Source organism: Festucalex cinctus, chromosome 2 (genome assembly GCF_051991245.1).
Source record: "Festucalex cinctus isolate MCC-2025b chromosome 2, RoL_Fcin_1.0, whole genome shotgun sequence".
Taxonomy (NCBI): domain Eukaryota; kingdom Metazoa; phylum Chordata; class Actinopteri; order Syngnathiformes; family Syngnathidae; genus Festucalex; species Festucalex cinctus.
Window position 1 is genome coordinate 13,808,902 of NC_135412.1, and position 27,682 is coordinate 13,836,583.

The following is a 27,682-nucleotide window of genomic DNA, read 5'->3' on the forward strand; positions in this document are numbered from 1 at the left end:
TCATCATAAACATATGTTGTATGTAGAAGAGACTTTTTGGGGGGATGGTGCTGGGGGGGGGTGCAATGTAGATGATGACTGAAGGGGCACACAGATGATTGAGATGAGACAGAAGATGTCTTGTGCAATTCAACACTAATATCTAGGCTTACCAGAGAAATAACAATACCTACAATTGATCTCTCCGACCACAAGCTCAAGTGGTTCAGTCTGAATGTGTCATACTTTGATTCCTTTGGCTTATTAAGGCTATCTGACGATACAGAAAAACATCAAAACAGGATTACTTGGAAATGGAGGTATTGATTTGGTCAATGAGTCAGGGCTTAAATTTCACATTCCACCAGAGAAGTAGGATTTCATTTATATACAGTATTGGCTTGAATTTATAGGAAAAGACTTGATGAGTTTCAAAACTCCTCAGTCATGCTTTTAACAACTGGAAATAACCTTCAGTAGAAGAGACAGACAATGAAAAAAAAAGAAACTTCACAAATGATACAAATATAAATGAAAACCTACTCAAATCATACCTGGCATGTACATAAAACCCTATAAGTGAATTTGGTCGATTAAATATAAGGGGATTCAAGAAAATATCAGCAATTGATGGTCTTATAAAAAGTATGTATCTTCAAAGATTAATTAATTAATTATGACATGAACATGTTCTTTTTTTTTTTTTTTTTGTGCTAATTTCACTAAATGGGCATTTTCGTAAATGTTCCTATTTTACACAGTGATCTCAACTCAACTGTAGTTATTTATTTATACGTTTTAGAAGTATCTCAAAAGCAGTAATAGCATTTTTTTAATATACACTATTATAAAACCATACTTTGACTAGTTTCAATGATAAGTAAACAAATTTAAATTAAATGCTAATGTTGTATGTTGTAAATACTACTACTACTACTACTACTACTACTACTACTACTACTAACAATAATAATAATAATAATAATACTGCGATTGGTTGGCAACCAGTCCAGGGTGTCCCCCGCCTACTGCCCAGAGCCAGCTGAGATAGGCGCCAGCAGCCCCCGCGACCCTTGTGAGGAATAAGCGGTCAAGAAAATGGATGGATGGAATAATAATAATAATAATAATAATAATAATAATAATAATAATAATAATAATAATAATAATAATAATAATAATAATAATAATAGTAATGTGTATTTTAACCAGTAGGTGGCACTGTTGCCGTGTGTGATGATAAACCGGAACAAGGAAGTGGGGGGGAATTTAGCACCTGACAAGCTAGGTTAGCTTCTCGAGCGTTCCCGCACACATTACGTTGATTGTACACTATTGTTATTGTATTATTGAATTTGTGGCGCTGTATGTGTTGAGTGTAGGTCAGAGAATGTCGTTTTCTGGGGGGACTTCGTGGACATTTGTCGTAGCTGCGGCGGTGTTCGCCCTGCTGCTGGATGCGGCTGCTGTTGCAAATGCGAAGGTAAGACAGTCGTCCATCCTAAACAGTCAGGGAAATTATTATACATAAACAATAATATAATTATGTACGCAACATTAGGTGCTCTTGCACAGTCTATTTGCTGTACTAAACCGAAATGATGACATGCTTTATTTAATGTACAATTAAAAAAAATACCAGGTTATAAAGTCAGACAACTTCAACGTGGGTTCTATTTTTTTATTTATTTATGTTTTACTGTAATTACAGAATTTCGAAGACGTTCGATGCAAGTGCATCTGCCCGCCTTACAGAAACATCAGTGGCCACGTCTACAACAGAAATTTCACCCAAAAGGATTGGTAAGTGTAACGTGTTTAGTTTGTACCCTTGTTCTGTCCCAATTGGCGATGTTAATTGTTAAATTCTGATGTTTTGTTGTTGTTTGATTCTTTGTTTCTAGCAACTGCCTCCATGTGGTGGATCCCATGCCGGTGCCTGGCCGTGATGTTGAAGCTTACTGCCTGTTGTGTGAGTGCAAGTACGAAGAGCGGAGTAGCAATACTATCAGGGTAGGTTAGTGCTTCCTGATAGAACCTCATATCTCATCAATAATTATTTTTGCTGCCTCAGTTATTAGTGTTGTCATCTGTCAGGGGTTTTTAACCTTTACTTTATGGCTAAGATTCACTGATTATGTTACAGGTGACGATCATCATCTACCTCTCTGTGGTGGGTGCGCTGCTGCTGTACATGCTCTTCCTCCTGTTGGTTGATCCTCTCATTCGCAAGCGCGATGCCTACACCCAGCCTCTGCACAACGAGGAGGACTCTGAGGTATAGTATCAAATACCAAATATGTGCATTTAAATCCGCTCAAGGTAGCCATTCCTTTTACCTTCCCACAAATCTCCGCTTCTCCACGTGCGCTATTCTTGTCTGGCTTCGTTGTAGGAGATGCGTCCGCAGGTGGGCAGCAGCCAGGCCAGAGGAAACACAGTGCTGGAGCGGGTGGAGGGGGCACAGCAACGTTGGAAGAAGCAAGTCCAGGAGCAGCGCAAGACTGTGTTTGACCGCCACAAGATGCTTAGTTAAACCCAGCGTCTGCGATCCAGAAGGCTTTAGAGCAGGTATCTTCTCTTTCACCAGCTGCACTTTTCGATTGCTCTTCACTCCCACAATTTAACTGCATGGCATTCCATGCCTTGATTCAAAAAGGGATCAATTAGTATAGCACTGATCATGATGCTTCTCACTCCTTATTTTTGAAGGCCAAGGCTGTAATATCCCTGTGGCTAACACTTACTGTTATCATCAACTTCTGCATGTGCATTACGGTAAACCCCTTCAATTTGTGGGGGGATAGGAAGTGATGGAAAAAAATGGGAAAAAAAATTAAATATTTGACTATAATACTACCAAAAATATATATTCAAAATTTGAATTACCTTTCACACAAAAAAGATGTTTCTCTGTGCAATGCGAGCGCCACTTAGCCACCACGAAGCTGTACCAATACAGTAAATAAATACAATATTTTTATTGTTTTACAGTAATATTAAACTACAGTACAATTTGATAATGACCCTGTGGCTGAAAAGTGAAGTGTGGAGAGTCTCTGTCACCCAAATGCACATGTGCAGCCAATGATAATTGCCAACAGCCTCTTCTCTTTATGGTGTAGTAATACAGCAATGGTGGCCAGGCAATCCACCTCTTCCTTGACACTTGAAATGAAATGGGAAAAAAAATACAACTTAGTATATATTTCCCAATAAGAACTCCATAGAGCAGCAATTCAGCATGCCAGTGAATGTGTGCTTTGGCGTCTCCATCTGATATTGCTTTGTGATTAACTCATTCACTCCCCGCCATTTTCATGCTCTATTGCTATAAAAACATGGAACCTGCCAAAAGAAAAAGAATTAGAATGAGCTAAGTTTCATCATTATTCACAAACCTGTTGAAAATACTGGGAAAAAGAGCTTGTTGCAACATGGACCTGATTGATCTCTTATACTTTGCTGCCACCCGCTGGCCGTTGCATCAAAGCCTTCATACAAAAACTCTAGCAAACAAAAACTTAAAAAAAAAAAAAAACGTAGAAATACCTTTTTGGGAGTGAATGAGTTAACTTTCCATTAGCAAGGGCTTTGGCACCATCTTGTGGCATTGTAGGGTGTTACAAAAAGTGTGTCAAAAAATTAGGAATAATATAGTTGTTTTTAGTGACATATGAAGGAAAAGTTCCCCAGAAACAAAACACCAATAAGTGATTTTGTGTGGTTGCTGATTGGTGGTTGCACACTGCACACTGATGCTCTTTAGTCATTAGTCTTTAGTCGTTATGTCATAATTTTAATATTGTGATTTATTTTTTGTTAATTGTGATTTTTTTTTTTTTTTTTTTTAAGCCTTGAAGCTTTGTGTAAAGGTGAAGAAAATCTAGTCAAGCATCCCTATTGTTCATTCATAATTTATTACTGCTCACAGGAAGTTGCACACATACTATTAATGTGTGCTGTTTGTTTTATGACTCTATTGAGCATTCAATCTATGTCATTAAATAAGTAGTAGATGATTAAGCCTGTCAGTAAGTAGGATACAGATTACATTGTCTTGTATTGGTAACCCCGATTGTTCTCACTGACTTATTTTTCATAAGTTTGATTGTCATGATTGTTTTATTCAGTACGACTAATTTGAATGTTCTTGCTACTGTTTTATTTGTCTGTATATTTGTCTTGTTGCAAAATAAGAATACACTGGTTAAGCAATTTTGGGTGTGTTTGTGTTCCTAATCTGCTTATGCTAAATATTTGCACTAGAGGGCGATAGACGACATGAAGGAGCACTTTTTTCAAATGCTGCTCTCGTCAAATAATCAGTTCAGATACGCTATTCTTGAAGACGCATGTCAACTTAAACCTTCACTTTGTATAACATTTTTAACTGTTACCAAATTTTTAACAGACTGATGCAATTTGGTCAATTTTTGCATACATTGGTAGAACAAATGTAATTCAACACATTTGAATATATATAATTTTTTTTATTTAGGCAAATTAATTTTTAATGCTCATGCCCCAAAAGTAAACATAGTGAGCAGATGTAAACACGGAGGAAGAAAACTTTGTGAGCTTCATCAGCCTTCGTCTCGCTCCTCCTGTCCTGCCCAGACACTCCCTCGATTTCATCTCCGCCCTTCTTCCACATTCTACCCCCCAAACCTTTTTACCATCCCCAAGCATGGCTCGTCGTTGGTTCACAGTCTAAAATTAACCTCCAGCAGGGCCAACTGTGCTTCCAGCCACTTGGCCCGACAGGTTTTCCTGTCAGAGGTCCTCAGCCAGGAGCGGCCTGTGGCTCTGGTTGGAGGGACGCAGGGGGGCATAAACGGGATTATCAGGTCCGGACCGTGCAGCTCTACACCACCAGGAGTTCCACTCCACCCCCCGGATTGGGATTATACAGTCCGCGGACATATTTCTCCGGGATTAAGACGTGTTGGGGCACTCCAGGATGGCGGCCAACTCGGACGCGCCCAAGCCGGTCATCATGAATGAAGAGGAGCTGAAGAGGAAGCAGCGGGAGAAGCTGAAGAAGCTGCAGGCCACGGGGGGCAACCCAAGACCTGCCAGATCACTCTTCTTCTTCACACTTAAAAACCCCTTCCGCAAGGCCTGCATCAACATTGTGGAGTGGAAGTATCCTTTATATTGTATTATTATTATTTTTTGAGCCGAAGATAGAGAGCATAGCCTGTGAGGTGCTCAAACTACGCAACTTGATAAAGCTGCCATTAAGCTGCTTTGCACCAGCTGTATGCTATGATGTCAATGCGTTGGCCACGTCTCCTTAATCTCAGTTGATTTTGGTCTGGGCCGTGCAAAGACTTTTGTTATTCCCTGGCAGCCTGCATATAGGTACTGTTTAATGTGGAAATAGCGCCCAAATGCTTCCATGATGTGAGGCTTGGTGCACCGGCAGACAGCCGGCTGCTGAGTGATGTTTATGCGGCCCCTGCAGGGAGTTTCCTGCTTTTATTTTAGCCACATGCCCATTCCTGGTTTAGACATGTTGAACATCCAGAACAGAATTAGCTGACATTAATTGCTGTGTTTACAGCTGACACCTTTACTATTCAGAAGAATGGATAGCTAGCTAAATATTTGAACTTGTTTTTTTGTTTCTAGTAATATCAAGTTAAAAAAATAATCACTACTGATCATTTAGGATTTATTACTGTGTATGCAATATTTTGCATTATTTGGAAACGTTAACCCAGAAAGAAAGGGCCAACACAGATTGTAAACATTGACCCTGTTATGGAATTGTAAAATTCACGTTCCATTCCCATTTGTCGCCACATGATCAACCGAGTCATGGGCACGTTTTAGTGCACAAGTATAATCACATTGGTATGTCGCCCTGCAGCACATGTAGGCCACAGGTGGAGGAGCAACTTTGCATAAAAAAAAATAAAATAAAATAAAATAAAAACACTTTGAACTTTTGCTGAAGAAAGATCATACAGTCTGTGACAAATATGGAAAAAGAGCCCTACTCATTTTCACGTGTGTGCGCGGTTTGCTGCTTTGGACATATTCTTGGGCCCTGCAGCTGTCCTGCTGCATCACAGGGTGGACATGATGCTGAGCTGGCAGGGGAATTCTCTTACTGAGCCCCCTATGGGTGGGAATGAGATAACATACAGGCAGATATTCCATTTAGTGTGGAGCAGGGTCTCCTGACTCATGATGGAGCACATAAAATGGTGCAGCTCTTTACATGAATTAGAGAGGAATCTGTTTACACACTATTCACCAGCCACATGATACTTTGCTGCTGCACCTGCCCTGCGGGACACCACAATACTCATCTTTAATCATTTTGTTAATGTCTTATATGACAGCCAGTGCAATATATTTCAACAAGATGGACATGGCATGTCAATCTGTTCTTATTTCTTTTGGGATCAAGTGGATTTCCCATCATCCATGTGTAATAATCCTGAGCTGCATCTTCATCCAGAACCTTTGAGATCATCATCTTATTGACCATCTTTGTAAACTGTGTAGCCCTGGCCGTGTTCCTGCCCATGCCTGAAGAAGATAGTAATAACACCAATACCAATTTGGTAAGTAAGAGTGATATGTCAGTCGGGACTCTTCAGTGAGCCAGTCAAGGCTCAAATGGAATTAAAGTCCACACACTAACATCAGTATACAGTACTTTGGATGTACTTTTGTTTGCAATATCTCATATATACACTATATACACAACCTTTGTGGATTACTATGACCTGGATGACTGAGAATCTGCTCAGCCATAGTTTTTTTTTCTTTCTTTCTTTTTTTAACAAGTCTATGGCGTTTTGCTTTGTGTGTTAACATTCACTGACCTGAACGAATGACTGGCCCATGCAAGCCTGTAAACATCATTAAGCGAAGCATATAATTTATACATGCATTTAAGGCAAGTTGTAAAATGTCTGAAGTACTCTTGTTTATGTTTAACAAATTTAAAACATCAAATCATGCTGTTTCTACCAAGTACTGTCTCAAATCTACTCCAATTTCGATAATATGCCGAGAAACGTTTCTTGGGAGTAGCAAAATGGCGGCCTTGCAACTTCTAGAGTCTTATTGTCTTATCAGCTGTCCAGTCATATATTCAGATCAGTAGTGAACGTTCAGCTAGTTGGCTTGTGTGGTTCGACAAATACAATTTACAATTCTTTTCATGGTAAATTTTGAAGTAAGCTTAAACTAGGATGGGCAATAAACGGATAGAAAAATAAAAATTAAAAAAAATTATTCAGTTCCTGCCAAACTGCTGCTTGTTTTCAGAGTGAATTGAGCTGAGTTGAGTTCACTGTCCATGCAGCGCTCATATCACCAATTTGAAGCAAAAAATGGTCTGAACAATGGCTCGGGATATGTCAGATTACTCATATCTCAAGGCAACGTTACTTTACTTCCCATCAATGACAACATTGCCAATTGATTCTATCAAATCACACTGCAGCTGTATGTTGACATTGCATTGGTGTGTGTAAATCTTCAATGTTGACAGCAGTATGTGTTACGCTATTGATGAGGCACAGCTCAAGGCTGTTGTGTCTCATGGAAACCAGGCATCCACGCACAGGTGTCAACACATGGATCTCGCAGCCAGCAGTCGCTTGCCATTTCTGACACGCTCCCAAATGGATATCACAATACATAAATGACTTTAAACTAATCTTGGATTTATAATGGATTGACCCATTTGGCCAAACTAACTGTCTCCTTGTTACACATCAGCCTCCTTCCAAATCATCATTCCTCCAAAGTGAGGGAGGTAACAAGAGCTGCTCTAGTTCACGACATATGCGCTTGCTCTGAGTAGATCTGCATGCACAAACCAAAATGACTCAGGAGAACTATAAAAATAGCTTCTACCATGGATGTGTGGTGAGGTTATACAAACAGTGTGCCAACCTTATTTAAAAATGGACAATTTATAGTTTTTTTTCTTTCTTTTCTTTAAATGTTTTTAATGGGCATGGCATCTGAGGATTGATCTTATATTTATATTATACAAACAGTACAAATTCATTTACCTCATTGACTGGTTCAACAACCAGCTGGTGCCATGCAATCAAAGCATTTACTGTAAATGAATATAATTACAATACTTAATAAAATACTTTCAGGAACAGTTGTTTTCAAAGTACAGAGGTAGAATTTTCCGTCTGTTCGTAACACTGGTGTTTGTGTCTGGACCTGGCTCCTCCTCAAGATACGTCAGAGCGGCTGCCATAATGTGGCAATCATTAGTCGTCCTGTCAAATGAAAAGACAATGTGACAGTGATGTGTTCTCGAAAGGAATAATACATAATCATGGAGAGGATATGGAAAAAGTCAGCAAATTGAATAGCAACAATGCAGCGCAGTCTCTTTTGGGAGCAGTTTGTTAAAAACAACAACAACAACTAAAGTTATTTACACACGTTAAATTTAATGTTTAGTTTTTTTGTATGCTGTGATTGGCTGGCAACCAGTCCAGGGTGTACCCCACCTACTGCCCAAAGCCAGCTGAGATAGGCTCCAGCACCCCCCGCCACCCTTATGAGGTGGTCAAGAAGATGGATGGATGGATGGATGGATGTTTTTTTGTATGCATGTATTTAACCTGAACCTCCAATAGTCATGGCTCGGTTTGCTAACTTAACATGACCAAACCCAGAAAACAGGTAAGCAGTGATTGGTTGTTACCTGTTTCCTGAGCATGAGACAACAGCAGGTGGCAAAAATTTGTTTTTAAAGGTATTAAATTGTACACGAAAAATAATGAAGTTATCACATTAATTATAGACAAAATATTATAGGCTATTCATACAGCTGAAAATGGCGGAATGAGATCCCTTTAACGGACGTGCACAGCTGTGCAAGCCAAAATTATTAATTTAAAAAAATAAAATGTGTCTGGTGCTGGAGCACCACTAGGGGTCGATCTGTGCACATGCCTGAATAATAATAATATCTGTAGAATGCTCTTAAAACTGACATGTTTGAACCAGAAGACCATTTCATAATATTTCTTTCTGCAGGAGAGTCTGGAGTACATCTTCTTGATCATCTTCACATTAGAGTGCTTTCTGAAGATAGTTGCATATGGGTTTGTGTTCCACGAAGGTGCATATTTACGGAACTGCTGGAACATACTGGATTTTGTCATCGTCTTCATGGGGTAAGCGGCTATATTTGACAGACTGTAGAGTGAGTGACGTCATCAACACGACAGACTCACTGCATGGCTGATGACCTCCTCCAGTCTCGTCACCTTTGCCTTGGATACCATCAACACGATAGCAGGGGTGCCAATGGAGAAAGGAGGGGGCTTCGACATGAAGGCACTCAGAGCCTTCAGGGTTCTGCGTCCCCTGCGCCTTGTCTCTGGAGTCCCCAGTAAGAAGTTGTTCTCCCCTGAAAGTTTCTTACGTTTGATTCTATATGAAGACAACCTTCTCTCTCTCTCTCTCTCTCTCTCTCTCTCTCTCTCTCTCTCTCTCTCTCTCTCTCACTCACTCACTCACTCACTCACTCACTCACTCACTCACTCACTCACTCACTCACTCACTCACTCACTCTCTCACTCTCACTCACTAACTAACTCTCATTCTCTCTCTCACTCACTAACTCTCACTGTCACTCAATAACTAACTCTCCCTCTCTAACTAACTCTGACTCACTAATTCACTCTAACTCTCTCTTTAACTCTCACTCATTAACTCACTCTCTAACTCTCACTCACTGACTCACTGACTCGCCGACTCACTCACTCACTCACTCACTCACTCACTCACTCGCTCACTCGCTCACTCGCTCACTAACTCTAACTCTCTAGCTAACTCTGACTCACTAATTCACTCTAACTCTCTCTTTAACTCTCACTCATTAACTCACTCTCTAACTCTCACTCACTCACTCACTCACTCACTCACTCACTCACTCACTAACCCCCACTCACTCACTAACACTCACTAACAGTCACTCACTAACACTAACTAACTCTGACTCACTAACTCACTCTAACTCTCACTCTTTAACTCTCTCTCACTCACTCACTCACTCACTCACTCACTCACTAACGAACTCTCTAACTAACTCTGACTCACTAATTCACTCTAACTCTAACTCTTTAACTCTCACTGATTAACTCACTCACTCACTCACTCACTCACTCACTCACTCACTTTGTTTGCATCCAGGCCTGCAGGTGGTGATGAACTCCATCCTCAAAGCCATGCTTCCTTTGCTGCACATCGCCCTGCTGGTCTTCTTATTGGTCACCATTTACGCCATCATGGGACTGGAGCTCTTCAAGTGCAAAATGCATAAAACCTGCTACTATACGGGCACAAGTACATGGATATGCATGTTTGGACAATTCAGCAGTTCACATTGTGATGACTTAACACATTGCTTCTTCCACTTGTTGGCCTGCAGACATATATTCAACAGCAGAGGGAGAGATGCCCGCACCCTGCGCTCAGGCTGGCAACGGACGGCGCTGCATGATTAACGGCTCCGAGTGTCGGCCGGGCTGGGAAGGTCCCAATAATGGCATCACCCACTTTGACAACATCGGCTTCGCCATGCTTACGGTCTACCAGTGTATCACGATGGAGGGATGGACTAAAGTTCTCTACTGGGTTTGTGATCGCCCCTATGATGTGTTGATCCACTACAACAGTGTTTACCAATCTTGATTGACTGGGCCTGGTTTTAGTCACGCCCCAAAATCAGGAAAAGTGGAACAATGAAAATCTGCTAAATGTGAATATATCTCAACAATTAAGTACAACAGAGTTCTCGACAGAGTATATCTCTGAATTTTTTCGGGTCTTTAAATGACACAGTGGTTGGAAATCATTTCACTGTAGTCAAGTTGTAAATATGTGTGATGTCTTTCAGATCAACGATGCCATAGGAAATGAATGGCCTTGGGTCTACTTTGTTCCTCTCATTCTTGTGGGCTCCTTCTTTGTGCTCAATTTGGTTCTGGGCGTGCTCAGTGGGTACGCTGACTCAGCACATAATACAGTGACTTCATTTCATGGTTTTTCTCGACATGATTGCAAATTAAAACGTTTGCTGTCTGCTCAGAGAGTTTACCAAAGAGCGTGAGAAAGCCAGATCCCGAGGTGAGTTCCAGAAGTTGCGGGAGCGTCAGCAGCTGGATGAGGATCTGCACGGCTACATGGAGTGGATCACCCACGCTGAGGTCCTGGATGCTGACAGAGAGGGTAAAGGTAAAGTGAATTGAATGAAAATGACCTAGAAATTTGTGTGTAACTGTTTTGTATACAATATGCATTATGCTTTATTTATAGCACTTTTCCACAGTAAAATAGAGACACAAAGTAACTCTCAGAACTGGCAACATGGAATGGAAAAAAAGCCAGCTAGCGATGGATGGATGCTAATTCTAGCTAATTCTTTTCTAATTCTAATTCATTCCCTTTCCAGGTCTGCTGCCTTTGACCAGTGGGGATTCTGACACTGACAGCCTGTACGACCTGGAAGGCAAGAGTCGAGTGGTGTACTACTAGTGAGCGTGCTCCCGTGACTGTGCATGTGCGCGTGTTGATGTGCAACAGTAATTGACATTGTTTTCATTTTCAGTCGCTTGGCTCGTCGTTGGAACCGCTTCTTCAGGATGAAGTGTCTGGTTTACGTGAAGACCAGAACTTTTTACTGGCTGGTGATGTTCCTCGTCCTCCTCAACACGCTGACCATAGCGACAGAGCACCACCACCAGCCCGCTATGCTCACGACAGTTCAAGGTTCAATAATCATGAATATGGCATTTGAAACAAACGTCACCTCCCAGCTTGATTCATTTTCTTCTTTCTCCTGTCTGTCACCAGATGTGGCAAGCCGTGTCCTCCTGGTGCTCTTTGTCATCGAGATGTTTGTGAAAATGTACGCTCTGGGTCCCAGGGCGTATTTCATGTCGCTGTTCAACCGTTTTGACTTCTTCGTGGTGCTTTGTGGCATTCTGGAGATGATCATGTTGTCGGTGGGAGAGGTGACCCCATTGGGGTTCTCTGTACTCAGGTGTATTCGGCTTCTGAGGATCCTCAAAGTTACAAAGTGAGTCAAACCAAAAAGTTGTACTGCCTCAACATGTAACATATTATATTTCCCTGTATTTTTTTTATCTATCCACCATCCATCCATGTAATTATTTATACTTTATTGCATTTTTTTCCTGCTAAATTGTATTGCACTATTAACATGTCACTTTTTTTTATTTAGCAATTTTCATTTCACTTTTCAATTAAAAAAATTCTTTTAGCCACATAATCTCATTTCTCTCCAGTCAATTTTTGGACCCCAAAAAAACTCTAATAAGTGAAAATAAAATAATTAAGGGAGATTTTAACAGGGATAATTTGACATAACCTTTGATCGATATTACTCTATGTTACTCCCAACATTGTCAAAAATCAGTTTGAGTTACTTTATCAGATTAAATGTGATGAGGAGATACCATGACTTGATGACATTATTGCCTTTCCAGCTTGCCTTCATTGCAGAAAAGTTTAAAAAAAAAAACCAAACAATTAACTCACTGCTTTGTAAGTTTATATTCGATAACTGGAATCAAACCGTTTACTGCCATCAACGTTTTTATTTGTCAAGTACATCTTTCAATGATAGCCATGATTTAGGGTCTCGTCCATCTTGTCGTTGAAATTCTGGTCTATAAATCACTATAATGACTAGAAGAGGCCTCTAGATGGAGGCGTTGATTGTTCTAGATTTGAAATCAACACAGATTTTCAGTAGAATGGTAAAGATTAGGGTTGATGTTGGACATTTTGGACATGAGACAAGTGTAGGCACGTCACAATGGAAAAGAGTATGTAAATGTTTGGTATAAACAGAGTTTGTGCCATGGTAGGCGATACAACGTGTGTTTCGTGATTTTGAAACAAGTCTTGAAATATTCAAAATGTAAAACGTCTGACAATATAGGGAACTCTGCTTTGCAAATACCCAAATTGCAAATACATTGAATGAGGTAATATACAGGTATATTTTACTGTTTTTTTTTCTCCTATTGAATAATTATATTTCTCATAATCCATTTTTTTTCATACATCACAGTAAGGTTACAATGAACCTTAGCGCAGTGGTCTATCATTTTGTCTCATTCTTGCAGGTATTGGACCTCTCTGAGTAACCTTGTAGCTTCCCTGCTCAACTCTGTCCGCTCCATCGCCTCCCTGCTCCTCCTCCTCTTCCTCTTCATCGTCATCTTCTCACTACTTGGCATGCAAGTGTTTGGGGGCAAATTCAACTTTCCTGACAACACACCCAGACGAAGCAACTTTGACAACTTTCCTCAGGCCCTCATTAGTGTTTTCCAGGTGCGGTGTTTCCTGAGACCTCAATGCATCAAGTCCAACATATTCAGAGTCTATAAGCCTCCGATGTCTCCCAGATCTTAACAGGGGAGGAGTGGACCGCCATCATGAACAATGGCATCATGGCCTATGGCGGACCAGTTTTCCCTGGCATTCTGGTTGCCATCTACTTCATCGTCCTCTTCGTCTGTGGAAACTGTATCCTATCATGAACTCACTGTGAGATGTGTGAACGTGGCAATCATTTTTGTTTTCCTGAACTCAGTCTAACCAGACATTCTACTCAACGTCTTCTTGGCCATCGCGGTCGACAACCTTGCAGAGGCTGAGAGTCTGACCTCGGCTCAGAAAGAAAAGGCCGAGGAGAAGTTGAGGAGGAAATTGCTACGGTGAATCAATAAATAATCGACATGGCAAAAAAAGTTTCGACGATAACCTGCACTCAATCATCACATCTGAACTTCCTGTCCGTAGGGCCAAAATGCCCGACAAGACAGATGAGGAGAGGGAGAGGATCTCGAAGAAACTTGCTGAGCAGAGAGCCAAGATGGAGGGCATGCCGACGACAGCCAAGGTTCATCAACATACAAACACATATATTAACTTCCTATAGCAGCAATAATCACATGTAATTATTTGTGAACATGTTCTTTTCATCAGCTCAAAGTCGATGAGTTTGAGTCCAATGTCAATGAAGTGAAAGATCCGTTCCCCCCTGCAGACTTCCCAGGTAAACTCAAATCTTTCTAGTTTATTCTTCTAAGAAACGTTTTAAAAACTGTAGCTGATTTGGGCAGTATACTAACACATCATTACTCAGTTGACAGCAGAGAAACTTTGTCTTGTATTGGGCTGTATGCACATTTCTTTCTTCTACCTTCAAGGTGATGATGAGGAGGAGGAGCCTGAAATCCCCATCAGTCCCCGGCCGCGACCCATGGCCGACCTGCAGTTGAAGGAGGAAGCTGTTCCTTTGCCCGAAGCCAGCTCTTTTTTCATCTTCGGCCCACAAAACAAGTTGGTGGCAGACATACATATTTGCCAGCTTTTTGTGCACGTTTGATTATGTGTGTGCTCTTATTCTATTCACTGTTGCCCAGATTTCGTAAACTGTGCTACAAGATCATCAACGCCTCCTCTTTTACTAATCTTATCCTGCTCTTCATCCTGCTGTCCTCCATCTCCCTGGCAGCCGAGGACCCCATTGATCCCAATTCTTATCGAAACCAGGTGCCAATCATTATGTTCTAATGTTAAAACGTTGCTTAACCTGTCCAACCAACTTTACATGGTTTCTACATCTTGTCCCACAGATTTTGGCCTATGCTGACATTGTCTTCACAACTGTGTTCACCATTGAGATTGTACTGAAGGTAAATGGGAATGGCAAACATAAGTAGCTAAAACAAGCTTGGCGAACAAATGGAAGGGGGCAAACATGGATGGATAGAATAATTGATTCAAGGGTATAGTAGATGGATAGATGGAATGGTGGTTGAAGGAAGGAAGGAAGGAAGGAAGGAAGGAAGGAAGGGAGGAAGGGAGGAAGAAGGAAGGAAGGATGGATGGATGGATGGATGGATGGAAATGTGGACGGATGGATGGATGGAAATGTGGATGGATGGATGGATGGATGGATGGATGGATGGATGGATGGATTTAAATGGATGGTTGGACACCTGGGTAGATGGATGGATGGATGGATGGAAATGTTGACAGATGGATGGATGGATGGATGGATGGATGGATGGATGGACGGACGGACGGAATTATGGATTCACAGATGATGGGACGAGTAAAGAATGATAATGCTAGCTGGGTGGTGGACGCCTGGAACCACGGATAATAAGATAAATCTTGTACCGTATTTCCATCAAATGAGAGTTATGTTTTCGTCAGTTATAGTTTTGTGCCCTTTAATTGCACAATTGATCTCTATGACAGATGACAGTTTATGGAGCATTCATGCACGAGGGCTCATTCTGTCGCAACTCCTTCAACATCCTGGATCTGATTGTGGTTGGAGTGTCTCTACTCTCAATGGGCATGGAGTGAGTATTTATCTCTTCATTTATTTATGTATTTCTTTCTTTTTTAATGTCCACATCAGCAATGGAATCTCTAAAGTGTCGTTGTTGTTTTCCCCAATTTGGCTTGAGCATAAATTATGTAGAAGTGCTTGTATAATTTGTTGTGTTCAGGTCCAGTGCTATCTCGGTTGTGAAGATTCTCAGGGTGCTGAGGGTACTGAGGCCTCTCAGGGCTATCAATCGAGCGAAAGGCTTAAAGGTTTGCACATAATGTAGCTACAATTCAGTCTCCACTGGAGCTTTTCTCGATTACTTATCATTTGTCTCCACGTACAGCACGTGGTCCAGTGTGTCTTTGTGGCCATCAAAACTATCGGAAACATCGTCCTGGTCACCATGCTGCTAAATTTCATGTTTGCCTGCATAGGAGTGCAACTTTTCAAGGTTGGTGATACTGCAGACTATTAATGCTAAATATATTTGCAACATACAACATGTATCATTTTCCTCCTGTTCTCTTTACGTTAGGGGAAATTCTATAGCTGCACGGACTCGTCCAAAATAACAGAAGAGGAATGCCAGTAAGGCAAACCATCTTTTCGCTTTAGAAACGCACGCATATGCAGTTTTTGACGGTAAATGTTGTAAATGGTGCATATCTGCTCTCAGGGGATTCTTCGTGAAACACATCGAGAATTCTCTGCAGGACGAAGTGGTGGCGAAACGGGAATGGCTGAACAATGACTTCAACTTTGACAATGTGCTCTACGGCATGCTGGCTCTCTTTACCGTTTCCACATTTGAGGGCTGGCCAAAGTAAGTTTTCACACTTTTATGTGCTGTGGATATCAAATGGCAGCAAGTCGACAACTTCTGACACTTTACTTCTTCCCAGACTCTTGTATCGAGCCATCGACTCAGACGAAGAAGACATGGGGCCCGTCTTCAACAACCGCGTGGACGTCTCCATCTTCTTCATCATCTACATCATCCTCATCGCCTTCTTCATGATGAACATCTTTGTGGGCTTTGTCATCGTCACTTTCCAGGAGCAAGGCGAGGAAGAGTACAAGGACTGTGAGCTGGACAAGAACCAGGTGCAGCGAGACTCATTTGGACAAGAGTTGTGCGATCTGATGACGTGTCATAACATTCTTTCAACCTGTCTATTCCCTTTAGCGCCAGTGTGTCCAGTACGCCTTGAAGGCTCGACCGCTGAGGTGCTACATCCCCAAAAACCCGTACCAATACCGGGTTTGGTATATCGTCACCTCCTCCTACTTTGAGTACCTCATGTTCTTCCTCATTATGCTCAACACTTTGTGTCTGGGGATGCAGGTAGGTCAGTTAAGTTTGTATTGCGAAACCTACAAGCAGAAATGAGAAGTCGATAATAGTCAGTGTTGCTCATTATGAGAGTATTTGTTTTCCAAAATCAAAAGACGATTTAATTGATGTATGTGGAACAGCCTTCCGGAAGGAATGCTCCCGGAGCTCGTTAATTTTAAAGGAACAACAAAATGTAGGACACTCATTATTTGTGAATTCATTAGCAATAATGTGCTGTACATAAAGACAAAAACAACAGATGGCAGTGATAACAAATATTAAAACAGATAAAGTTTTTATTTGAGTAGCTCATTTATTTATTTATTTATTGGGAAGGTGAAATCTAGTTTATTGGTTCTCTTGAAGGCATTCAGCACTGAAAATAATTCATAACTTTTACCACATTTTGAGTTAAAGTGGATTTTCCCCATCTAACTGGAGATGACACAAAACGTGTTAAAAGATGAAGTTTTGTTTGTGATGTTAATGAGAGCAAATCACAAGTCACAATTTGGCAGTTTTTATATATTTAAAAAAAATATATATATATATGTATTTTTTAAGTAATTTTTACAAATTACTGACTAATCAAAAGTGTTGAAAGTAGTCTGCTATCTTTGATTTTGCAAAGTTAATGGTTGAACAAACATGTCTTTTCTTAGGTCTCCTGAAAAGTGACAATTTTGGAGGCAAAATGTTTTGGCCTGACACTAGTGATAATTTCTATCATTTGCAACATTCCGTGTTGCATCATTGAAACTTCTAACATAATCTACAGCAGTGATTCTCAAATGATGGTTCAGGACCAAAAAGTGGGTTGCAGACTCATTATGGGTGGTTCATGGATACGTGATTTAAAAATAATAATAATAATAATAATAATAAATTACTGGAAGTCCTCACCATGTTTTAGGTATGAAAGGGGTAAGTCTATATTTTAGCAGTGTTGTGATATAGGAAATCACATTCAGTATTTATTGTTTTTTTATACTGTATATTTTTATGGCTCCAAATGTTTTTCATACAGATATTTACTGCAAGTATGACTTCACTACTGTGTTAGCGTATTAGTGATCAGTGCCAACTTTGCCAAGGTAGTAAATACATTTTGTGAAAAGTTGACATATTTTGGGGGGTTATTTTTTAACGTTATTCTTTTTTTGTGCATGCAATTATCATGTTTATCCTCAGTTTCTTGCTCTGAAAGGAACTTTGTAAGCATGTGTAGTTGAGTAGTATGTTTAAAATACAATATACACTACACGTATTTTTAATGACTATTTTTGGACAATACGTGTTATTATTATTATTATTATTATTATTATTATTATTATTATTATTAATAGTATTATTATTATTAACATTATAAAAGTGGGTTGTGACAATAGGAAAATGTGGGTCGCAGTTTGACAACAGTTGAGAATGACTGACCAAATTAAAAATTGCATCCACTTTTTTCCTTATTAAAACAACTGGAACGATAGTTGCACAAACTATTTTCCTTATTTCTTATTTCCAAACTATATAATTAATAATGATAATAAATGATGCCGTAATTGTATGCTTTCATGTGTACGTTTGTGCCACTGTCATGTGACATTTCCATCTAAATGACACAAAAACAACTCCAATATTTTCCAGACCAGATGCATCGACTACTTCCTGTAACAAAATGTTATTTTAGTCATTTCGGATGCTCACTATCCTTTGCGCAACAGCACTGTGACCAGTCCGACCACGTGACCAAGCTGTCGGACATTCTCAACTTGATCTTCACTGTGCTCTTCACCGTGGAGATGATTCTCAAGCTCATGGCCTTCAAAGCAAAGGTCAGCTTTCTTCTGGGATGCGCGAGTTTACCCAATCTGATCCAGGTGGTACTCGATCATTTGCGCTTCATCGTGCATTTCCGCAGGGTTACTTCGGAGACCCCTGGAACGTGTTTGACTTCATCATCGTCGTTGGCAGCGTTGTTGACGTCATCCTGAGTGAAGTGGACGTGAGTAAATGCAACTCGTTGCTTCCCTTAGATCACACGTAATATTTCAGGTGTTGAATAAGAGCATCCCAGGCAAATGTTGACATTGCGTTGAAAATGACTGTATGTATTCGATGCTCTGACCCAGACACGTATTACCGCGGCCCAGATTGGTGCCAGCACAGCTAGTTCACAGAATGTGGTCAGTAATGTTGTTGGCATTTCTGCCTGTCACCTGTCACCAAAACACTCTCATTATTCCCACAATTCTCCTTCATTTGGAATGCCCATGTGTGCATATTAAAGTGAGCACAGTGCTGATTTTTTTTTTTTTTTACCTACCACTGTATTGATGTTGCACAATGGCAATTTCTGCAGGTTGCAGATTTTCACCGCCTTCTCCTCACGCTTTTGAGCAGATTCAGTTGCCGCACACGCCTTTTCTCGCTTTTCAACACCCCTTCCTTGTGTGCTACTTTGTTTTGTTGTCTTTTTCCTCGCAACACAACCATGATGTCTTACTTGTCATCTGTCTATCATTCACAGAGCGCCCTAGCTGCCAGTGGAGGACTGTACTGTCTCCAAGGCTGTGCTGTAAATATCTCATCACTGCCGCATGAGCGTGCTGTGCCGTGGGAAGCACTCGTCGTGTATTGTATGTTGAAGTTCTCTTCTAACTCAACTGTATTTATAGATTTTGAGATTTAGAAACAAATAGCAGAATCTTACAAAGAACTCTAAAGTGCACCAGGCATTCAGCCAGCTGGACACACTAATTTGCCAAACCAGTTTAAAGTAGCCCAATTTTGAGACTGTTGACTTCACAAATCTTCACTTCATCACCTCTCAACATCATCACTACTAAACTCTACTGAACCTTCAGTTGTCAAGCTCGGTGTGATGTCATGTTTTGTGTTTGTATCAGTTTATTGTCACCAAATTAATTGCATATTTCTGTATATTGTTTATTGTTTTTAAGGATATCTGCTTGAGATGCAGCATCTCATTTTCGCGGCGGTTTATCCTCCTGACTACCAGGAAAAAAATATTGTCCAATCATGTTTATTTTGATATTCTCCAATATTTGTGAAGTAACTGGAATACTGCAAAAGAAATTTTTGAAAAAAAAAAAAAAATGAAGTTTTTATTTGTAAGCTATGATGTGTCCACTACAGAGGACATTTTTTAAAAGTTAAATGCTAGGCTAAAATACAGTTCAAATAATTAAAACAAAACTTTAATATGTTCTTAAGAGTCTTATAGAAAACGTGCTAACAACATTTAAAGCCTAAATTTGTTCAATAAAAAGTGTTATACAATTACTTTTCCTCTTCCCTAAAAAGTGCTTGCACTGAGGGAAGCCATTTTCTTTTATGAAGCAATCAAAGGTAGCAAAGCTCCACCCCTACACATTTGGTATCATTGGAAGGTTCTGAATGTCCTCTATAGAGCACAAAAGGAGTGAATTCAATCATATTTACTGGGTGGGAGATTTTCAGGCTTAAAAAGGTCCACTACAGAGGACAAATTTGAATTTCTGGTAGTCAGCATTTGATTTGAGTTAAAGATGCAATAATAGAAATTCAACCCCAAAAAATGTGTGTACATTGTGCATGAGACAGGTTGCAGATATCCCTCAGGCTGTAAGTAGGGTTTAAAAATTACAGAAAATTAGAAATGTTCCCTGAGAATACACGGACATTTTTCAGAAATAATGGGAATATGCTGGGAATTTACAAAATTTTACTTATAAAAAATATCTTAATCTTAGTTCTTGACCTCTTTATGTTGAATGTAGGCTATAGTCTTACACTCCATAATCGATTTTCCAATTACTGCATCAAAAAATGAAAAGATATTTTTGATGTTTTAAACCCCTCGGACCCATAGATGATTGCAGTGGACATGACATATTTGCGTGTCTAAACCAATAAAAACGCATCATTTGGATGATTTCAACACTTCTGGTTCATGATTGGATCCTAGCTAATCAATCACAATCGCAAGTTGATTTGCATGATGTTCATGTTAAAAATGTGACATATAAGCTTGGTAAGTTTAAAACACGTTACGGCCATATTATCCTGGCGTCCAATATAACAAAAACATGTGATAACCCCCCAAAACATTTCAATAATAATAATAATAATAATAATAATAATAATAATATTAATACTAATTTGCCCAGCAGAAAAAATGCGGGTCTGAAGGGGTTATGATATATTTGCAGAAGTAAACATATTTTTTCCACTGTCATGTTAATTAATTAATTATTAAAAACTGTTCTTACATTGTACATTTACAACAAATTATAATGTGTGATTAATTTATGATTAATTGTGAGTTAATTATGAAAATCATGGAATTAATCAGGATTAGAAATTGTCATCGACAGACAGCCAAACTTTCAGTCACCCCACACATGTGAGTGTCATTTTTACGAAATATTGACCATTCTAAAGTTTTGAAAATGGCTTCCTCTCTCTGATGATGCAATGTTAATGGTAGAACAAACATCTTTTTTGGGGTCTCTTGAAAAGTGGCAATTTTGGAGGTACAAGGCTTTGGCCTGACACCAGTGTATATACAGTATCTAGTGTATCATGGATGTCTGTTTATGAAAAAATAATTGTTGTTTTTGTACATGTTAGAGTTTCATTTTATTCCCATTAATTATCATTAATTATTGTGGATAGTGTCCAAATGATTATTTCAAAAAGCTAATAGTAACTAAAATTCTCCAGGTAAAAATTTCTCAAAATTTCCCAAGCAACCAAGACATCAAATATAGAAGCCATTGTCCGATGGGACAATATGCAATACTGTGACATTAACAATACTTTGCAATTGTGATGCATGACATATCCATTCGTATGTTTCATTTCATGAACTTTGGTTTTGGTTTTCTATTTAATCATTTCTCCTCCTACATTTTACAGGACACGAATCCCATGCAAGAAATTGCAGTAAGCAGCATATCTGTTTCTCTTGCTTTTCTTATGCTTATCAAATTATTCACACCAAATATTCTTCTTCCCAGGCTTCGGAAAACGCCTCCGTTTCTATCACTTTTTTCCGACTCTTCCGTGTCATGCGCCTGGTGAAACTGCTGAACCGCTCTGAGGGCATCCGAAACCTGCTGTGGACCTTCATCAAGTCCTTCCAGGTGCTGATTGGCCTCACGCTGAGGACATCCTCGCATTCATTGCTTCCACCAGTGACCAACCCAACTAAACCGTTGTCTTGTTTCTGTCTTCAGGCTCTTCCCCATGTGGCTCTGCTCATTGTCATGCTCTTCTTCATCTACGCTGTTATTGGGATGCAGGTATGGTCACAGGTGGAACTTTTATTCAACATCAACGGCAATTTAATAGTATTATAAAAACATTTTAGATTTTCGGAAAGATCGCCTTAGTGGACGGCACCGAAATCAACCGCAACAATAACTTCCAGACGTTCCCTCAGGCGGTTCTCATGTTATTCCGGTGAGTCCTCGCTTACAGTCCTTGTACAAAAGGGGAAAACCAAGTCACGATCTCTCTGTGGTCAATCTGCAGATGTGCTACTGGAGAAGGTTGGGAGGAAGTCATGATGGCTTCAATGTACGGGAAGAAGTGCGACCCCAAATCGGACTTTCAGCCTGGGGAAGAGTACACCTGCGGCTCCAACTTTGCCGTCTTCTACTTCCTCAGTTTCTACTGTCTCTGTGCCTTCCTGGTCAGCATTTTTTTTTTAATCAAAACACATTTATAATTAGCATGTTGTTTCACAAGATAGCATTCGACAATAAACGTCGTCACATTCTGCAGATCCTCAATCTGTTTGTCGCTGTCATCATGGACAATTTTGACTACCTGACGCGTGATTGGTCGCTGCTCGGTCCGCACCACCTGGATGAGTTTAAGAAGATTTGGGCTGAATATGACCCTGAGGCCACGTAAGCCATGTTGACGTGGGCCTAAAATTCACTTGTTTGACCGTCTCTAACCTTTTGAGTGAACATACACAATTTTTCATTCAGGTTTCTGTGCATTTGTGTTTGTGTGATCACATAGGGGCAGAATTAAACATCTGGATGTGGTGACGCTGCTGAGACGCATCCAGCCTCCTCTGGGCTTCGGCAAGTTCTGCCCTCATCGTGCAGCCTGCAAGGTACGCTAATGGACAACATTACACAGCACAAAGGTGATGACGGAAAATAAAGACCAACGTAAGGTCTTTAAATGTTCTTAAAAGTCTGAAATATGACTTCTTTAATTGGAAGTTAATTACCGTACGAAAATTCATATATTACTGTAACTGCCCAATGCAAAAATGATTAATAATAAGTCAAATACATTCCCAATTATGATGTGATAGACTTACTTTCAATTTGAAGTTTTCTAAACGTGTGTGAATCATTTTGGGACAAAAGCAAACTTGGGGCCCACTGGTTGCCTTTGACGAGGCAATTAATCAATACAGTACAATCAATATAGTCTGTATATGGCCGGAGTCAAGAACTCAGTCACCAACTACACAGCTGTTTTAAATTGTACATTTCATTAAGACACTCATTTGTTATAATCTAAAATTACGATAGACAAAATCAAAATCTTATTGCATTGCCCAGACATCGGTTTAGACTCTGTGTTAGGGTTAGAATAATTTAGAATTTTTCATTATACTTTATTTTTATTTCATTTTGCTTTTTGTTTTTTAAATTCAATTAGTTTTAATTTATTTTTTTATTTTGTTTTAGCATTATTTTTAGTTTTTATTAGTTTTTTTAATTCTTTGTTTTTGTTTAGTTTTTATTAGTTTTAGTATTGGTTTTATTCTTCTTCTTCTTCTTCTTCTTCTTCTTCTTCTTATTATTATTATTATTATTATTATTATTATTATTATTTTCAACATGGAGTTTTTGTTGAGATTCAAATAATAATAATAATAATAATAATAACTAAGTCCCTAGTTATTGTGTAATTACAGGTAAATAAACTGTAATTCCAAAATTGCTTTTCAACATTCTTTCTTCTACATTTAAAATGAACCCCAAAAGTTCACGAATAATATATTAATTGACAAAAAAAACTATTAGAAAAACATTTTGACTGTAATTATAGTTTGCAAACAAAGTGTAGTTTCAGTTACTTTTCTGTTTTTTTTAAGCATTTTCGTTTTTATTTTATTTTGTTAATTTTTTTTTTGTGTTATCTTTTTTCATTAGTTTTTGTTAACTCTTCTGTAAAAAAACAACAACCTTGTTCTTTATCGACTGATATTCAAAATCAAATGATTCCGCTCGTACAAAACAGGTGAACCGGATATCACTACTATAAACAATTACATTTTGATGGTTGGTAAATATGGTTTGTGTGTGGACTGTAGATACAAAACTTTTGTGTTTGTTTGTGTCGGCAGCGCTTGGTTGGCATGAATATGCCACTCAACAGTGATGGCACCGTCACCTTCAATGCCACCCTCTTTTCCCTGGTCAGGACTGCACTTAAGATCAAAACAGAAGGTGGAGCTCATCATGACTTTTTCGCAGTCTTAATCACACAGAAGTGGATAACGTGATTTCTTCCGAGCAGGAAACTTCGAGCAGGCCAACGAGGAGCTTCGAGCGATCATCAAGGCCATCTGGAAGCGCACAAGCATGAAACTGCTGGATCAGGTCATCCCTCCAATTGGCGGTAAGTGCGCCATCGGAACCCCGTGACCTTTTCCTGAGACTGACCGCGTCTTGATTTCCAGATGATGAGGTCACCGTGGGAAAATTCTACGCCACTTTCCTACTCCAGGATCATTTACGAAAGTTCCTGAAGCGCCAAGAAGAGTACTACGGATACCGGCCAACCAAGAAGAGCGCCTCTGGCCCCGAGATCCAGGTGAGTAAGCACTTTCCCTTGAAAGCAGTTCATTGGATCTAGAAGGTTCTTTTTTCATCACGCCTCCTCTTATTTATCCTGCAGGCGGGTCTCAGGAGTATCGACGATGAAGTGACTGCAGAAATGCACAGGGCTATTTCTGGAGACCTGCATAATGAGGAAGAAATGGACAGAGCCATGGAGGAGGCTGGAGAGGAGCACATTTACCAGGTGAGAGAAAATATTATAACAATCTGGATGGTACCTAATAGGAAGTACAACTATAGAACAGAAAATTGCAATTTCACCTAAAACTGCTTCTTTTGGGATGATTTATAGTGAGCCCTGAACATTTTTAGGAATTCCCTGAGCTTTTCTTAAAAAAAAAAAATTGCTTATTTTCATAGTAAAGTTTTGATTGATAGTGTTTATATTGTATTGCCAGCGTACACACGGCTTGTTTGGGAATCGGGTAGAGCCGTTCGCAGTTGAGAACGCCAACGCTCCGCCCCCTCATATGACCAACCAGAGGCCCCTCAAATTCTTGGAAAACCAACCAGAGTCGGCGCTCATCTCCCCTGCCGTGGATTCCATCACAGACTTTCAACCCACACCGGTCCCCAAAAGCAACACCAACAATAACGCCTTTGCAGAGTGAGCGACGTCGGCCTCAGATGAGATGAGTCACACCGACTGTGGACATATTGTAGATGATGAAAAGCATCTTGCTGTCTTTCAGGTTGACATTGCAAAGAGAAGGCAGTCCTGAAGAGTCCGACAATCCCAATGAGGATGCAGAGACAGGTACGGACCACAAACAAACAGTCTGCAGATTTCATCACTTGCACTTATTCTTTCTGTTTTTTACTACATTTATGCCAGTTTTGTTTGTTTTTTTGTCTGGAGCCTAGTGGGTTTTTTCATGTTTTTTTTTTAGGTCAGAAGCCAGTTTTTTTGTTTGTTTGTTTGGTTTTAATACTAGTGGAAAAATCTTTCCAAACTAAAAAATAAATAAATACACAAATAATAATAATAATAATAATAATAATAATAATAATAATAATAAGGTTCTTTTTTAAATAAAAAGAGATTTAGATTTTTGTTTTGTTTTTTTGGTCTTATCTATTTTTTCTCTCTTTTTTTTTTTTTTTTTTTACTACATTTATGCCAGTTTTTATTTTAGTTTTTTAGTTTTTTTTTAATACTAGTGGAAAAAAATCTTCCAAAAAAAGGAAAAAAAAAAACATCCACTAGCGGAAACGGGCAAAAAAAAACAAAAACAAAAAAAACGAAAAAAAACCCTTTTTTTTTGCCATTCCTCTCTCAAAGTTGTGCAAAAATGTACTGAGATACTGTATTGAACACTTGTTTATGCATTCAAAAGGTTACCGAAGGTCAAATTGAGTCCACCTGAAAATTTTATAGTGCATTTTAGGTTCATCCTGAAATTTTACTTTAGTAGTGTAAATAGACATAAAATGAAATTTGGTATTTTCACCCATTTAGACAACCTCCGAACTTGGGACTTCACAGTGAGAACAGACAGGACACAGGTAACATGGCCGACCCATGTATGCAGCATGAAGTATATGAGCATCTGAAAAGGAAAAAAAACTCTTTCCTCCACAGTTCCCCTACGAACCGAGACGCAGCGAGAGTCCAAATTCTGCTGATCACGAAGTAAGTGGCGAGAAGCTTTCCATTCACCATCGTCAGTCACCTGTTAACAGCTTTCACAGAAAATCTTCCTTAATCTCCCCCAGGCCAAAAATGAGATGTCCGACGACGCGCACGCAACAATCGAGGACATAGAGGGCGCGGCTCGGGCTATCCTCAAGAAGAGTCGGCGCGTCCACGCGCCTCCTCGCACCTCCGCCGAACCGCCGCAGCAGACGGAGCGGCCCGACCCGGCTGTGAGGAGGAAGAGACGTCCTGTTCCCACAACTCCCTCCGCTCATGGTCAACACAGCACGGAACAGCCTGAGGCCGACTCCAACGTTTAGAGACATGATGCACATGTTATCACGTGAGTTTTTTTTTTTTTTTTAAGGTGGCTCCATCCTGAAAAGGCTTCAAGTCAAATGTGGTTGAGACTAAACAACTTCTTAAAGACGTATTAGGTCTAATTAAAGCGGAAGTTAATATTTTCTCAGAACTTGAAGTGGTCACGACCATGCCCAATGACTCTCTGCTGTGTTTCAGTCTCTTTTATGACAACTGGAGAAAAAGCCAGCCAAAAGACCGAAATCGTGTCTTTATTTGCTGCAATAATATGCCTTGGTTGGTTTTAATGGCAGCCAATTGCCATTGATTAAATCACCTGGATGAGGAAATCAGGTTTAATATACAAACTGTTCATGTTATTTTAAAAAATATTCTGCTCTTTCAACAATACTCCTGAGTGACATTGTCAGAGGTGTATTATTATATTATCATACTGCCTCCCTGTAAACAGTTAACAAAGTTCTAAACTAGGGATGTCCAAACTGATAAGGCAAATAGTTTCAGATTTTTTTATTTTTGCAATATTTTGGTGTGGTCCGGCCCTGTATCCCATTAGAATAAAGCCACCCCTGCACTAAAAAGCAGCTGAATCTTATCTTTACAGCATATTTGAACCTTAACAAAGAGCAATCTGTAGTAATCTGACTTTTTTTTTTTTTTTTTTTAAAGCACCTACTTTAAGATCATTCATTTGATAGGTTCACAATTCAGACATTGACACAGGGCAGAAGGTGAGAAAAAAAATATGCTTTTAAAAATTAATTATCCATGATTTACAAAGTTTTCAACTCCAAGTTTTGTTGACTTTTTGGCAGTTTTCATGAATGTTTTGGTAAAACTCCAAATTATGCCACAGTATTGTTCATGACCTCTCTGACAAATTCAAAGGAGGCTTCATTATCTGGAAGGTATTTAATTTTATTTTTTTGGTAATACAGTCTGTCACTGTCTTGACATTATAAGAAACAAGTTCACTTTGGGGGACTGAAGACAAATGCTGTACAATACCAATTAAAGGGTGTGCTCTTTCTTTGGTGAAGAAATACTTTCTGTGACTCTTTTTATGTGTTAATAGCTTAGGGTTTTTTTTTTAAGTTTTTTTTTTTACACACTATGTTGTTAGCAGACTTCTAGAGAAAATA

The 27,682-nt window shown here is 39.5% G+C and overlaps 2 protein-coding genes across 3 annotated transcripts; both read left to right on the forward strand.

Annotated features, from left to right (window-relative positions):
* The first annotated feature begins 1,208 nt into the window (after nt 1-1,208).
* On the forward strand, nt 1,209-3,525 carry tmem9 (transmembrane protein 9). Of its 2 annotated transcripts, XM_077513001.1 has the most exons (6): nt 1,209-1,267; nt 1,362-1,462; nt 1,691-1,782; nt 1,884-1,992; nt 2,126-2,257; nt 2,375-3,525. In XM_077513001.1, the coding sequence occupies exons 1-6, from the start codon at nt 1,216-1,218 to the stop codon at nt 2,513-2,515; spliced, it is 627 nt and encodes a 208-aa protein (XP_077369127.1). In that variant the 5' UTR covers nt 1,209-1,215; the 3' UTR covers nt 2,516-3,525. The 2 variants fall into 2 exon arrangements, with proteins under 2 accessions (XP_077369127.1, XP_077369129.1); XM_077513003.1 differs by having other exon boundaries at nt 1,230-1,462; nt 2,375-3,524.
* Nucleotides 3,526-4,668: 1,143 nt separating this feature from the next.
* Nucleotides 4,669-27,569, forward strand: LOC144013793 (dihydropyridine-sensitive L-type skeletal muscle calcium channel subunit alpha-1-like). The gene is made up of 45 exons (XM_077513004.1): nt 4,669-5,127; nt 6,455-6,560; nt 9,019-9,158; nt 9,243-9,376; nt 10,180-10,332; nt 10,418-10,623; nt 10,886-10,989; nt 11,078-11,223; nt 11,441-11,522; nt 11,597-11,757; nt 11,842-12,067; nt 13,143-13,350; nt 13,425-13,545; nt 13,622-13,736; nt 13,822-13,921; nt 14,008-14,077; nt 14,232-14,364; nt 14,448-14,577; nt 14,661-14,720; nt 15,292-15,398; nt 15,549-15,636; nt 15,714-15,821; nt 15,906-15,958; nt 16,047-16,193; nt 16,273-16,474; nt 16,557-16,715; nt 18,425-18,535; nt 18,622-18,705; nt 19,231-19,278; nt 21,624-21,650; nt 21,725-21,850; nt 21,944-22,009; nt 22,078-22,169; nt 22,242-22,401; nt 22,494-22,621; nt 22,740-22,836; nt 24,088-24,190; nt 24,261-24,362; nt 24,424-24,557; nt 24,642-24,767; nt 24,982-25,190; nt 25,276-25,340; nt 26,043-26,089; nt 26,166-26,216; nt 26,300-27,569. Exons 1-45 carry the CDS (start codon nt 4,943-4,945, stop codon nt 26,537-26,539), a joined length of 5,460 nt encoding a protein of 1,819 aa, XP_077369130.1. The 5' UTR covers nt 4,669-4,942; the 3' UTR covers nt 26,540-27,569.
* Nucleotides 27,570-27,682: the final 113 nt, after the last annotated feature.

Bases quoted from the DNA above. Each gene is read 5' to 3' on its own strand.
- tmem9 (XM_077513001.1), top strand. From the start codon at position 1,216: ATGATAAACCGGAACAAGGAAGTGGGGGGGAATTTAGCACCTGACAAG. The intron at 1,783-1,883 runs GTAAGTGTAACG...CTTTGTTTCTAG, and splicing joins AATTTCACCCAAAAGGATTG to CAACTGCCTCCATGTGGTGG. The intron at 2,258-2,374 runs GTATAGTATCAA...GCTTCGTTGTAG, and splicing joins ACAACGAGGAGGACTCTGAG to GAGATGCGTCCGCAGGTGGG.
- LOC144013793 (XM_077513004.1), top strand. From the start codon at position 4,943: ATGGCGGCCAACTCGGACGCGCCCAAGCCGGTCATCATGAATGAAGAG. The intron at 11,224-11,440 runs GTAAAGTGAATT...TTCCCTTTCCAG, and splicing joins TGCTGACAGAGAGGGTAAAG to GTCTGCTGCCTTTGACCAGT. The intron at 15,959-16,046 runs GTAAGGCAAACC...ATCTGCTCTCAG, and splicing joins ATAACAGAAGAGGAATGCCA to GGGATTCTTCGTGAAACACA.